General features: G+C 41.4%; 1 protein-coding gene across 1 annotated transcript in view; it reads right to left on the bottom strand.

Moving 5' to 3' along the window:
- Zmpste24 (zinc metallopeptidase STE24) overlaps window positions 1-13,429 on the bottom strand; it is a 40,450-nt gene that overhangs the window by 13,029 nt on the left and 13,992 nt on the right. Inside the window, exon 7 of the mRNA XM_027399159.2 lies at window positions 5,422-5,606. Coding sequence (XP_027254960.1) covers window positions 5,422-5,606 — 185 coding nt within the window. The remainder of the gene's footprint in view (window positions 1-5,421; window positions 5,607-13,429) is intronic.

Genomic DNA, 13,429 nt, shown 5'->3' with positions numbered 1-13,429 from the left:
CCTTTTCATAAAACTCACACCTAGGGCTGGAGAGATGGCTCAGAGGTTAAGAGCACTGACTGCTCTTCCAGAGGTCCTGAGTTCAGTTCCCAGCAACCACTTGGTGGCTCACAACCATCTGTAATGAGATCTGGTGCCCTCTTCTGGTGTGCAGATATACATGGAAGCAGAATGTTGTATACATAATAAATAAATAAAATCTTTAAAAAAAAAGAAAATGTAAAAAAAAAAAAAAAAACCAAAACCCCCAAAAACCTCACACCTAGTCTCATTGATGCTTAGCAACCCTGCACTGGCAACAAGTGGAGCATCTTCACTTCAGATATAAATATATAAAGAAAAGGAAGCTGAGAAATCAAAATGTCTTGGGGGTGGGGGACAATATAATCGCCCACTTGAGAGGCAGAAGAAAGGACCAGGTTCAAGGTCGTCCCCAGCTACACAGAAAGTTCAAGGTCAGTCTAGCTACATGAAATCCTGCCTCAAAAAAAAATTTAAAAACCTGTTCAATCTGATAAGCCTATCCCCCAGCCAAAATTCTGCATCATTCACAAAACCTCTTCTCAGAAAACTCCCTGTCTATTAGAATCTGTAGTAGTTGTCAATTTTAAGATGGGTACAGTCAAGGGAGACTGGGAGACTGAGGTTGAGGATCAAGAGTTGAGGCCAGCCTGGGATATATCAGATCCTACCTTAACAAAAGAACAAAACCCCAAACCTCAAAGGTTTTTTTTTTTTATTTCTCCGAGACAGGGTTTCTCTGTGTAACAGCCCTGGCTGTTCTGGAACTTGCCACTACTCGGCTATTCAAGACATATCACATATAGCTTAACATGTCTCAAACGATGGGCTCCTTGTCACCTCTACTCATAGATTTATTAGGGTGGGATCAGGTCTAAGGTATCATGACATCTAATTTATATATAAACACTGTAGTTGATGAAATAAAAGTGGGTTCTTCAAGAAGCCAGCAAAAGTCGGCAAGCCCAATTCATCACACTTCAAAGGGGTACTGGAACATTGGTATTTTGTACTGCTGAGGACTGAATGCAGGCCCATGATATGCTAGGCAAGTATTCTACTTCCGAGCTACCCCAGTTACCAGCTATGTTTATAGCCAAATAACACTGTTTTCAAAGATACTAAAGGCCTGCATTCTACTTACATTATTGCATCCCCTAAATCACTTGCTAGTGTGTAAATTAGCTACAATGTCATATGCCCTGCACTGGACACCCTTAAGCTCTCTGCTGAACTTGCAGAACTCCCAAGTTAACTCTTACTGAGTTATTGTTTCTCACCTTTGCTTTCTTTTCTACAAAAAAGGCCTTAAGTCCTTGTCTCAGCTTTGATCTCCTTTGTCTCAGCTGGTTAAACCTAAGTGGCTTTTATTCTAATATCCTAGTTGGCAAGGTAATTCCACTTAAACTAAATATTAAAAGCCAGGTGTGGTAGCTCATACCTATATTCTTAACACTCAGAAGCCTGAAGCAGGAAGGTCCCAAATTTGAAGCCAGCCTAAGCTGTATACATAGTAAGTTCCAGGCCACTATGGGCAACACGCAGCAAGCCATGGTCGTGTGTGTGTGTGTGTGTGTGTGTGTGTGTGTGTACACACATGCATGTGGTGCACATGAATGTGCACCTTAGCCTTGAGACAGGGTCTCTCACTGAACTGGAAGTTCAGTTTGGCTGCCACTGAGTGCTTAGAATCTTCCTATCTCTATACCTCCATGCCTGGCTATTTACATAGGTGCTACGGATTTGCATGCAGCTCCTCAAGTTTGTAGAACAAATGCTCTTACCCATTGGGACATCTCCCCAGCTGCACAAGACCATGTCTTTAAAAAAGGGGGAGAGGGGGCTGGAGACATAGCTCAACAGTTAAGAACATTTGTTGCCCTTGCAGAGGGCTCAGGTTTAATTCCCAACACCCACATGATGCCTCAAAACCACCCATAACCCCAGTTCCAGTATATCTGATACCCTCTTCTGACATCCACAGGCACCATGCATACACACGGTGCACATTCATACATGTAGGCGTAAGTGCGTGAGTGCACTCGAGAGTGCGCACACACACACACGCACACACACACACACACACACACACACACACACACACACACAGAGACGAGAGAGAGAGAGAGAGAGAGAGAGAGAGAGAGAGAGAGAGAGAGAGAGAGAGAGAGAGAGAAAGAGAGGAATAAATCTAATAAACAAAAAATACAGATGGCTTAGGAGTTAAGAGTGCTCCCTGCTCTCCCAGAGAATCTGGGTTTGGTTCCCAACACCCATGTCAGGTGGCTCACAATTGCCTCTAACTCCAGTTCCAGGAATCCAGACACACTTTTCTGGCCTCCACTGACACTTGCACTCACATGGACTTAGCCACACACACACACACACTCATACATGTAACTGAAAATAAATCTCCTAGAAATCCAAAGGCATCAGCCCCTCCACCATACTATTTAACCTCAACAGAAATTGTCTCAACTACATATTCATAACAGATCATCCCTTTAAAAATCAGAACAAATGCTCAAACAACAATCATTATTTTCCAGAACTTAAAAGGAAAAGCACAAGAGGTTTCATTTCATCTCACAACTCTAAAAGGTGAGCACTTTACTCCAACATTTCCCAATCATGAGAGATCGTGTATCATTCTGATTCTACTCCACTCTCACCCAAGAATATCTAATAGTATCTGGGGACCGTTTTGGTTGGAATATGTGAGTTCATACTGGTCTCTAGAGGGGACAGGCCAATGATGCTGCCAAACATCACAAGAGACTATCTAGTCCAGTAGTGCCAAGGTTGAGAGATCCTGCCAGCCTCTCCTCTGCCTCAGGAATCAGATATCCAGAAACCTTAACTTACTTGCTCAGAGTTATGCATCTGGTAATTGGATAGGGATCTAAAATCACACGACACCAAACCAAGTGCACATGCCATCCCACATATAAATACTGCAGACTGTTACTCAAGATTATTACTATTTCTTGATATTCTCCCTCATCCAGTTACTCTTAGTGCTTTACATTTTACTAGTCAGCATTAGCTGACCTTACCCAGAATGCTTTTAGACTTTCAGAAAAGTTTTCTTGGGGTTGGGCACACAGCACATACCTTTTTTTTTGGGGGGGGGCGTTCAAGACTCCTTTAATCCCAGCACTTGGGAGGCAGAGACAGGTGGATCTCTGAGTTTAAGGCCAACCTGCTCTACATAATGAGTTCCAGGATAGCCAGGGCTATGTACAGAGACCCTGTCTCAGAACCAAACAAGCAAAGACAGCAAAATAGGGAAAGTTTTCCTGGGCTAGTGAGATGACTTGAAGGGTAAAGGTCTTTGCCAACGAGTCTGGAGACCTGAGTTTGATCCCTGAAACTCATGAAAAAGTAGAAGTAGAGAACAATTCTACAAAATTGTTCTCTGATCTCTAGACACATGCTATAGCATGTACATATGACACTCACACAAGTGTGCACATACCCACAAAATAAAAAGTAAAAGAAATGCCTTCTCTTCCACTATTCTGTATCTTGTATCTCTAGCTTCCCAGTACCAGAGCAAAGGATAAAGATTAGACTTCTCTTCAAAAACAAACAAAACAAAAAACAACAAATAAAAAACACTTTTATTTTTTCAATTTTTAGATAGCACCTCATATATGCCAGGTTGACCTTGAACTTATAATAAAAATGAGCCTGAACTTCTGACCCTCCTGCCTTCACCTCTGGAGTGTTGGGATTATAGGTGTGAGCCATGACCGGTTTATTTGGGGCTTTGCATTGAATTTAGGCTTTATGCATTCGAGACAGCACTTTACCAACTGAGCCCCAGTCCCTACTTTTGGATTTTTTGTTTTTTGAGGCAGAGTTTCTCCATATAACCTAGCCTTGGGTGTCCTAGAACTTGCTCTTTAGACCAGGCTGGCCTTGAACTCACAGAGACCCGCCTGCCTCTGCCTCCCAAGTGCTGGAAATAAAGACATGTGCCATCACCACCCAGCTCTTTTGACAGCCTTGTCACTTTACTTGCTCTGTAGACCAATCTAAGCTTCAAACCACTTACCTGTGCCTGCTGGGTGCTGTGATTAAAGGTGTGAAGATCACCCCAGAGTACTTTTGTATTTAATGTCAAGCAAAGCAGTTTAGTACAGAACACATACTTTATAAATATGTGTTAAAAAACAAATAAATAGATTTGATTATATAATGCACCCAAGGAATCTCAATGACTAACTAACAGGACCAGGTCTCAACTCTGTCCACTGCCAAAGTAAAGCCTATTAACTGCTATGTCTCAATTACAACAAAAAGTAAATGTCCATCTTCTTATTTTGTCTGCAGAAATTCTTTTATCAGAAACATAAAAGGAATATGGGCCAATGAGTTGGCTCATCAGATAAAGGTGATTGCTGAAACAGGCCCTCAGACCTTAGCACAACTGACTCCATGATGGAAGTCCTTTTCAAGCCATAAAACTCAGTATACAGGCATTAATACCAGCCAAAATGACATAATTCACCAAAATCCTCAGTTCTGGGAAAGTCTCTAAATGTACTAACCTTGTTTTTTTAGCTTCTGTAGTTCTGCTCTGATTAACTGTTCTTGTTAATTGAATCATGCCAACTCAGGTATGAGTTTTATGCTTAAAAGTTCATCCTAAGGGGGCTGGAGAGATGACTCAGGAGTTAAGAGCCTGCTCTTCCAGAGGTCCTGAGTTCAATTTTCAGCAACCAACCATATGGTGGTTCACAACCATCTGTAATGAGATCTGGTGCCCTCTTCTGGCCTGCAGGCATACATTCAGGCAGAACACTATACAAATAAATAAATCCTTAAAAAAAAGGTCACATTAAAAAAAGGCTTGGGACTACAATGGGGCTACACTGATTACACCCAGTGTAGTCACCAGCCAGCTAACAAAGACATTTATTGGCTTAAACCTGTGTGTCCAAGTAGTCTTCTCTGGTAGATACCCCACAACAATTGTTACCTATCCTGACTAGATGAGTTCAATCCCTAGGACCTAGAGTGGTAGGAGACAATCGACTCCTACCACTTGTCCTTCTGATTTCCATGTTTGCCACAGCATGTACACACACACACACACACACACACACACACACACACACACACACACACGCGCGCACGCACATGTAAAGATATTGCATGATTTTTTAAGAAATAAGATCTTTCAATTTTAATATGTACAATTTCACAAGGTGCTTTAGCATGTGATAAAGGTAATCATTTCTCCCAAACAGCAGAACTTTAAAGGGTCCATAGTATTTCTATTTGCTGGTCTCTGTGGACTTCACTTGTAGCATAGAAACTGGTATTTTATGCTTTGTCAAATAAATTACGTATAAAAACTAAGTCAGAGTCTCTGAGTAAAAAAGAACTCACTTTCACTTTAGTTCTTATTTCTTCATTGTCCCCTTCGCCATCATTGCGGGGTTCCAGGCCAGGCTCCTCCTGGTTGTCTTTGTTTAGTACAGAGTATTCTTCTAGTAGAGTGTCAAACAAAACTATTCTCTTGTTCTTGAAGAAGCCATAAAAGTAAGCATTGCTGTGGGAAGAGCGCTTAGATCCTAAGGAAAAGACAGTCCAAAGCACGGAACAGAATTAAAACTTCTGGGGGTCCTTCAGAACTAATGGAAAGGGCATTGACATTTCCAAGCTGCTTAACACCTGGAAAAAACTGTATTAATAGAAATCATTAGTAGCAGTGGAGTGACTGTCACCCTGCTCGACTTACACTCCCTGGTTTGTAGCAATAGTACATTAAGCCTAAATACCCAATTGACATGATTAAATTCTGGTAAAGCTATGAAATAGAACTTTAAGCAGCCAGAAAAAAAAATGCATATGCCTACATGGAATTTAGCAAGAGAAAAGCTCACCAAAGTATCATGAAGAATGCAAAATGCCATATATATAAGATTACCATATTATCAAAAAAGTGCATATAGATAGGAAGGCATAAACCCAAGGCTATGAGAAAAAAACACCACAGTAAGGAAGTGCACTTCATGGGGACCCAGAAGTATGGACATCATTTGTGTCTGTCCCAGGGTTTTTTAAAAAGCAGGTGTCTATTATCAGGAAAGGCTCTGTGAGACTGGACAGAAAGTTTCAACAGAGGCTAAGAGTACCGAACTGTGTGGTTGATACCACTTTCTTCTTTAGGTATTTCTTCAAGTTCCAAATGTTCTTCATTGTGCAGTGAGTTAAAAAAGGAGGTGAAGAGTACACTCTGAGCCCAAATCCTGGCTTTTGTATGTATCAGTTGTGAAAATCTAGAAACCATTTTAAAGCTCTAGTTTCCTGCTTATGATGCAAGACTAATATTAACCCCATAAGATATTATAACATACCTTGACCCTCATTAAATACTATTAGTTATATGTGTGTGTTTAAATGAAGAAATGACAAAATATTTATTTCTCTTGAAAACTTTAAGTTTCCTAAAGAAAATGTGAATTATGCATCTACTCATTTCTATTTTTTTAAACTATTTACTTATTTTCATTTTGTATGCACTGATGTTTTGCCTGCATGTATGTCTGTGTGAGGGTATCAGATTCCCTGCAAATGAAGTTACAGACAGTTGTGAGCTGCTATATGGGTGCTGGGAATTGATCCCAGGGCCTCTGCAAGAGCAGTCAGTGTTCTTTCTTTCTTTCCTTTTTTTTTTTTTTTCCGAGACAGGGTTTCTCTGTGTAGCTTTGGAGGCTGTCCTGGAACTTGCTCTTATAGACCAGGCTGGCCTGGAACTCACAGAGATCCACCTGCCTCTGCCTCCCGAGTGCTGGGATTAAAGGTGTGCGCCACCAACGCCCGGCCTCTTTTTTTTTTTTCTTTTTTCTTTTTTCTTTTTTTTTTTTTTTGGCAGTCAGTGTTCTTAACCACTCAGCCATCTCTCCTTTCTATTTCATCATAAGACTTATTTTTATTTATGCATATGTGTGTTTGTTTATGTGAGTGTATGCCACCTGTGTGCAGAGGCTGGCAGAGGACAAGGGAAGCCATGGGGTAGAGGGGGATGGGGAAATGGCTTGTCATTTCAGAGCATTTACTGCTCTTGCAGATGACCTAAATTCAGTTTCTAGCACCTTATCAGGTTGGATCCAGTTCAGGAGTTCTGATGCCTCTGATCTTCCATAATCATACACATATACACACAATTTTTAAAATATATATATTTAATTTTTCCCTGGGAGCTTATGTATCACAGACTGTTCATCAGTGCTATGATGTAGAACTTTGATCCTCCTGCTTCTACCTTCCAAGTGCTGGGTTTATGGGTGTGGGCACAACAGAAGGTTTATGTGGTGCTGGGTATAAAATCCTGGGCCTTGTGCATGCTAGGCAAGCATTCTACCAACTGAGTCATCCTCCTAGCCATGCATCTACTCATATTTTAATATGACACACTTGACAGTAAGTTTGGAAGATGGTAAAGCCTTGATAAGTAGTAGTTATATAATTATTCATTTGTATTGTAATATCATTTTTGGGTGTAGTAACCTGGAAGTTAAGAGACAAACATATGGTCCTATTTTGTCATTACTGTGGCAAACTTTGCTATCATTCTCATACTGTTTTCTTTTCAAGTGTATGTGTGTGTGTAGGGGGTGGGTGGGTGTGTACACATGTGTATGGGTGCCCACAAAAAGGCTTTGGATCCCTTGGAGTTGGAGTTACAGTTCTGGATCACCCATCATGGGTTCTGGGAACCAAACTCAATTCCACTTCAAGAACAACAGGCACATTTATCTGTCTAGCCCTCTCTCTAGCCCCTCATACTTCTTTTTCTAAAATGAAGAAGGAGCCTAGGGCCTCATCCTTGCTAGGCAAGCATTCAACCAAGTCATATCCCCAGCCCTTATCTCACACCTGAAACATAATTAGTTCCAATCTTCTAGATGCCATCTGAAACTATTGGTGGCGGTGGTCAGGTCATATGCAGGCAAATAAAACTGACGTCTCAATAGTTCCCATTGGTCCAGGCTTCTTCAAGTATTGTCCAAGGAATAGCCACATCAAAATCATAGAAACTGGGAACATGTACCAAGCCAGAGTCTCTAGAGTGGAAGCCAGGAACCTGTCTTTAACAAGCATTCCAGGGAATCCATATATAATTAAAAGTTTAGGAGTTTCTGCACCGCACTGTAAACCTTTTAAACTACTGTGTCTGGTAAGTATATTTGATAATGCTTATTTACTGACTGGATTAATAATACCAGTAAAATAGTGAAGTAATGCATTGAGAACTCTGAGAATAAAAATTCAGTGTGAATGAAAGGTACCACACATGTGTCTTCACAGTTTGCTCTCCACAGGAGATTGAGCAGCACCTGACACAGATGAACACACCTTCCTGGTGCACTTAGCATCATTGCTGTCTGTTCCTCTCTGCCAACTCTGAGCCTGGTGTTGCCCTCATCTTTGGCCTTAAACACCAGCCACGTGCCACAGACTTCTAAACCTATGTTCTGAGGACAAGCTTCTCCCTGAAACCCCAGGCTTGTGTATGCAGCCATCTGTGTGACATGTCTACTGGAAATCTACATACATATTTGTTTTTTTGTTTGTTTGTTTGGGGGATTTTCAAGACAGGGTTTCTCTGTGGCTTTGGAGGCTGTCCTGGAACTAGCTCTTGTAGACCAGGCTGGTCTCGAATTCACAGAGATCCACCAGCCTCTGCCTCCTGAGTGCCGGGATTAAAGGCGTGCACCACCACCGCCCGGCAACAGACATAATTTGTTAATTCTACTTTTTTAATTGCTAAATTTAATTTTTATTCCCTCTACAGAAACACTAAACTCTAAGCCAAAAATATATGCTGACTTTTTCAACTTAGAGTTTAAGTATAATAACACAATTATTTAAAATAAATACATTTTTATTAAGGAAACTCATGGGACTAGAGAGATGGCTCAGTGGTTAGGAGCACGTGCTCTTGCAGAGGACCCAGGGTCAATTCCCAGCACCCACAGGGTTACTCACAACCAGCTATAACTCCAGTTCCAATGGATCCAGGGATCCAAAGCCCTCTTCTGACTTCCATTGGCACCAGGCACACATGTGGTAAACACATCCATTTGAATAAAACATTCATACACATAAAATAAAAATACATAAATTAAAAAACAAAAACAACCCATAAAATTTTTTAAAAAAGAAACTCACAAGTTGTGATTTCTTCTTTTGCCCAACAAGGTCACCTTAGTTTCTCCTAAACTTAAATACAAGATTTCTCTTCAAGACAGCCCTTAAAAAAAAACAAAACAAAAAAACAAAACAAAACAAAAAAACCCTGGTATCATTTCAGCCTACTTGGACTTCTCCCTCTACCTGAATCATGGACATATGGACAAAACTCCAAAATTCCCATCTAAGATCTTTGGAATTTCACTTTAAGCAGTTTCCTTTAGGATCACTGTTAGGCTAGACAGGCCTGCCTGCTTCTCAATGCAGCCAGCTCCTCTGAGCATGAACATGAGCAAGTCCAACTCACACTCATTTAAAGCTGTTACCCAGGATGATAGGGCTTTCATATATTCTGTTAGCTGTCCCACAGTTCCTTCCCCAGACCTGGGAACTAGTCCTGTGTGCAATACAAAAACAATTACCATATGAGGGGTTTCCAACAATGTGCAGTTACAGGAGAAGCCCCACGACAGATCTCAACCTGCTTGTATTCTTTAAGGAATTTTAAAATTAATTAATATATGTGGGTATGTGTGGTAGTGAGGTTCAGAGACCAGATGAGGGTGTCAGAGCCCTTAGAGATGCTAAGTTTATAGAACTTAACGACTTGCTAGGGGGGGTACTCTGATTCAAACTCTACTCCTCATGATTTCAAAGTAAACACTTTTCAATGCTGAGCCAATTCTCCAGCTCCCTGTTAGTCTATTTACTTTTTGTGTGTATTTATGCATGCACCATGGCTCATGTGTGGAGGTCAGAGAACAATTTGCAGGACTTTGTTCTCTCTTCTTACCATGCAAGTTCTAGGGAATCAGTTCAGTCCTCGGGCTTGGTAGCCAGTCCTTTACTCACTGGGCCATCTCTCTTATTTGTTGTTCTTTAACATTTAAAAAAATGTGTGTGTGTCTGTGTGTGTGTGTGTGTGTGTGTGTGTGTGCACATGTGTGAGTGCTGCAGAGGCCAAAAGAGGGCAAAGGATCCCCTGGGTCTAGAGTTATAGATGCTTGTGAGTCACTCAATATGGGTGCTGGGATCCAAACGCTGGGCCTCTGGAAGAGTAGCAAGTGCTCTTAACTGCTGAGGCACCTCTCCAGGCCCTAGATATTAATATTTTTAATCCGTGCCTTTTTCCATTTGTTACTGGACTCTCCTTTCAGAGGGAATTGCACAGTGAAAGTCTTGTGTGAGACTGCTTCTCATTTGGGAAACCTAAAAGCCAGGCATTTGCTTCCTCAGCAATTCCTGCAACTAGCCCCATGCACCAGCTTACTGGGTGATATGCAGCCCTGGGAATTCTGAATAGTTAAGAGAATCACACAAAAAGCAAAGCAGTCAAGAATTCATTCTGCAGCTGCCAGTGACAGAGCCATTAGGGCTCTACTTTAAAACAAAACAAACTTACTTAAATTTGTTTTTAGATTTATTTATTTTTATTTTATATGTATGGTTGTGCACCATGTGTGCCTGTGCCTAAAAGTCCAGAAGATGGTGTCAGATCCCTTGGAACTGTAGTTATAGATAGTTGTGAGTCATCATGTAGGTGCTGGGAATTGAATTTGGATCCCCTGGAAGAGCAACAAGTGCTCTTAACCACTATGCCACCTTTCCAATCCCTTCTACTTTAAAAAAAAAAAAAAAAGAGTATATGTATGTTTGTGTAAGTGCACATATGTGTGCACATTTATGTGTGTGCATGTGGAGGCTACAGAACAATCTCAGATGTTATCCTTACAAATGCCATCCACTTCCTTTGAGATAGAGGCCCAGGGATAGTGAGCCCCAGGGATCCTCTGGTTTCCACCTCCCCAGTGCTGAGAATACCACTGAGTCCCACTACACAATGCATTTTTCTTTCTTTCTTTCTTTTTTTTTTTCTTTTTTTTTTTTTTTTGGTTTTTCAAGGCAGGGTTTCTTTGTGTAGTCCTGGCTGTCCTGGAACTCTCTCTGTAGACCAGGCTGGCCTTGAACTCAGCGATCCACCTATCTCTGCCTCCCAAGTGCCGGTATTAAAGGCGTGCACCATCACTGTCCAGCTACACAATGCAGTTTTATATCTGATCTGGAGATCAAACTCAAGTCCTCTTGCTTGCAAAGCAAGCCTTTTATCAATGAGGTTAAGTTATATAAGCCTTGAATATAGGATTCTGCAGTCAAAACAACAGTAATCTCACCACACTGGCTCTAGCCATGAGTCTGAATTCATAGACTCCCATTTTAAGAGTCTATTTTCCAAGGTTGATAAATAGCTTTTTGAAGATTTTGTAGCTCTCAATAAGAAATTCTTCTGCTTAAATTAGCCCATTGGTTACTGGGCATTGGTGGTGCACACCTTTAATACCAGTGCTCAGGAGGCAGAGATAGGTGGATCTCTGTGAGTTCGAGGCCAGCCTGGTCTACAGAGTGAATGCCAGGATAAGGTCCAAAGCAAGAGAAACCCTGTCTCAAAAAACCAAACAAACAAACAAATAAAAAATAGCCCATTAGTTACAGAGCTGTAAGATGATGTGTAAAGGTATTTCAATACTAACACAGATATGAGAATTCTAATTCCTTATAAACCTGCTCTTCTTCCAATTCTATTCCCATTTAGACTATCCATGTCAACTCCAGGCTTTGTTATCCTTAATGTTTCTTCCTTATTTCCATATATGTAATCTATTAGCAAATGGCATCAACATTCACTGTTTCTTGTGGTGATACTTTGTTTGTGCTCTAACAAATAAAACTTGTCTGGAGATGAGAGGGTGGAGCTAGCCACTAGTTAACCATAGAGGTCTGGAGGTCTGTACGAACAGGAAGTGATAAGGCGGGATGGAGACAGGAGCTATGCCCCTTTTCAGAAGAGGGGTTGGCGAGGTAAAAGGTGGCTGTGGCTTGCTCCTTTGTCTCATCTTTCAGCATTTACACTATATCTGGCTCCAGGTTTTTGTTAAGACCAATTCGAACACATGTAACAGTTTCTCTTCATTAACTATTGCTTGAGTCTAAAACAAAATAAAACAAAAAAACAACAAAAAATACCCATCCTGTCTAACCTGGACTACCAAAACAGCCTCCTGCTCTCTCTGCTTCCATTCTTGCCTCGCCCACCCTATAAATACTGTGTTTGCCATACAGAAGGCTGAGATCTTCTCCTGGCTGTGTGTGGTGGCTCATACCTGTAACCCCAGCACTAGGGAAGCAGAGACAGTAGGATCAGGAGTTCAAGGTCAGCCTCAATTGAACAGTAATTCTGAGGTCAGCTGGGGCTACTTGGGCTGTCTCAATCATCAACAAAAACCAAACTCTTCACCCTGATTGGCAGAGGCCTGGCAGGTTGCTGTATGCTTGCTTCTAGCTGTTCCTTCTGGTTACAACCAACTTTGTTCCCCTTCACTTCTCACTTACTTCTCATTGGGGATGTTTTAGTTTACAGTAGGCACCAGAAAACTATGGCTTCAGACCAAATCCAGGTGCTGCTTGTTTGCATGCAGTCTTACTGAAACACAGCCAGAGTCACATGCTCATGCCTGTCTGTGGCTGCTTCTGCCATACAGACTGAACACTTGATGGAGTCAGTGTCGGCCACAGAGCTTTGAACAGTGAATAGTTTGCTTTTTTTTTTTTTTTTTTAACAGAGAACTATAGTTCAGAGGAAGCACTGTTGAATGCTAGAGAAAAGTGATTTAATGTCCCACAGTTAGTAAGTTGCTGAGGTGGAATCAGCTATATTTATTTTATACAGATTTTAATTTATAGATTCTGATACATACACAACAGTTTCCCTCTAAACTTGGTAGGTGTCCTTGAAACTTGAGCAGTCTTTTTTTTTTTTCCCTCTGTGGTGTTTTTTTGAGGCAGGGTTTCTCTGTGTAGCTCTGGCAGTCCTGGAACTCTCTGAACCCAGTTGGCCTCAAACTCAGAGATCCACCTGCCACTGCTTCCCAAGTGCTGAGATTAAAGGCGTTCACCACCACAGCTGCCACCACCACCACCACCTGGCAAAATTTCTGCAGTCTTAGGAAAGCTAACAGGTGGCTTAACTCTCCAAGACAATCAGAACAGCTGTCTAACTAAGGCGAGGTGCCTGATGGTACCATAGCGCACAGGCCTCTGGAGCACTGGTTTTCTGATAGGGAAAACAAAATCAAGAACACTGGTTTTGTTTAGAACCCCTAAACTAGCTGATTGTTAAAAAGTCCAACTCAATTACCAACGA

Source organism: Cricetulus griseus, chromosome 2, assembly GCF_003668045.3.
Source record: "Cricetulus griseus strain 17A/GY chromosome 2, alternate assembly CriGri-PICRH-1.0, whole genome shotgun sequence".
NCBI lineage: Eukaryota > Metazoa > Chordata > Mammalia > Rodentia > Cricetidae > Cricetulus > Cricetulus griseus.
This window is presented reverse-complemented; position numbering and strand designations above follow the sequence as displayed.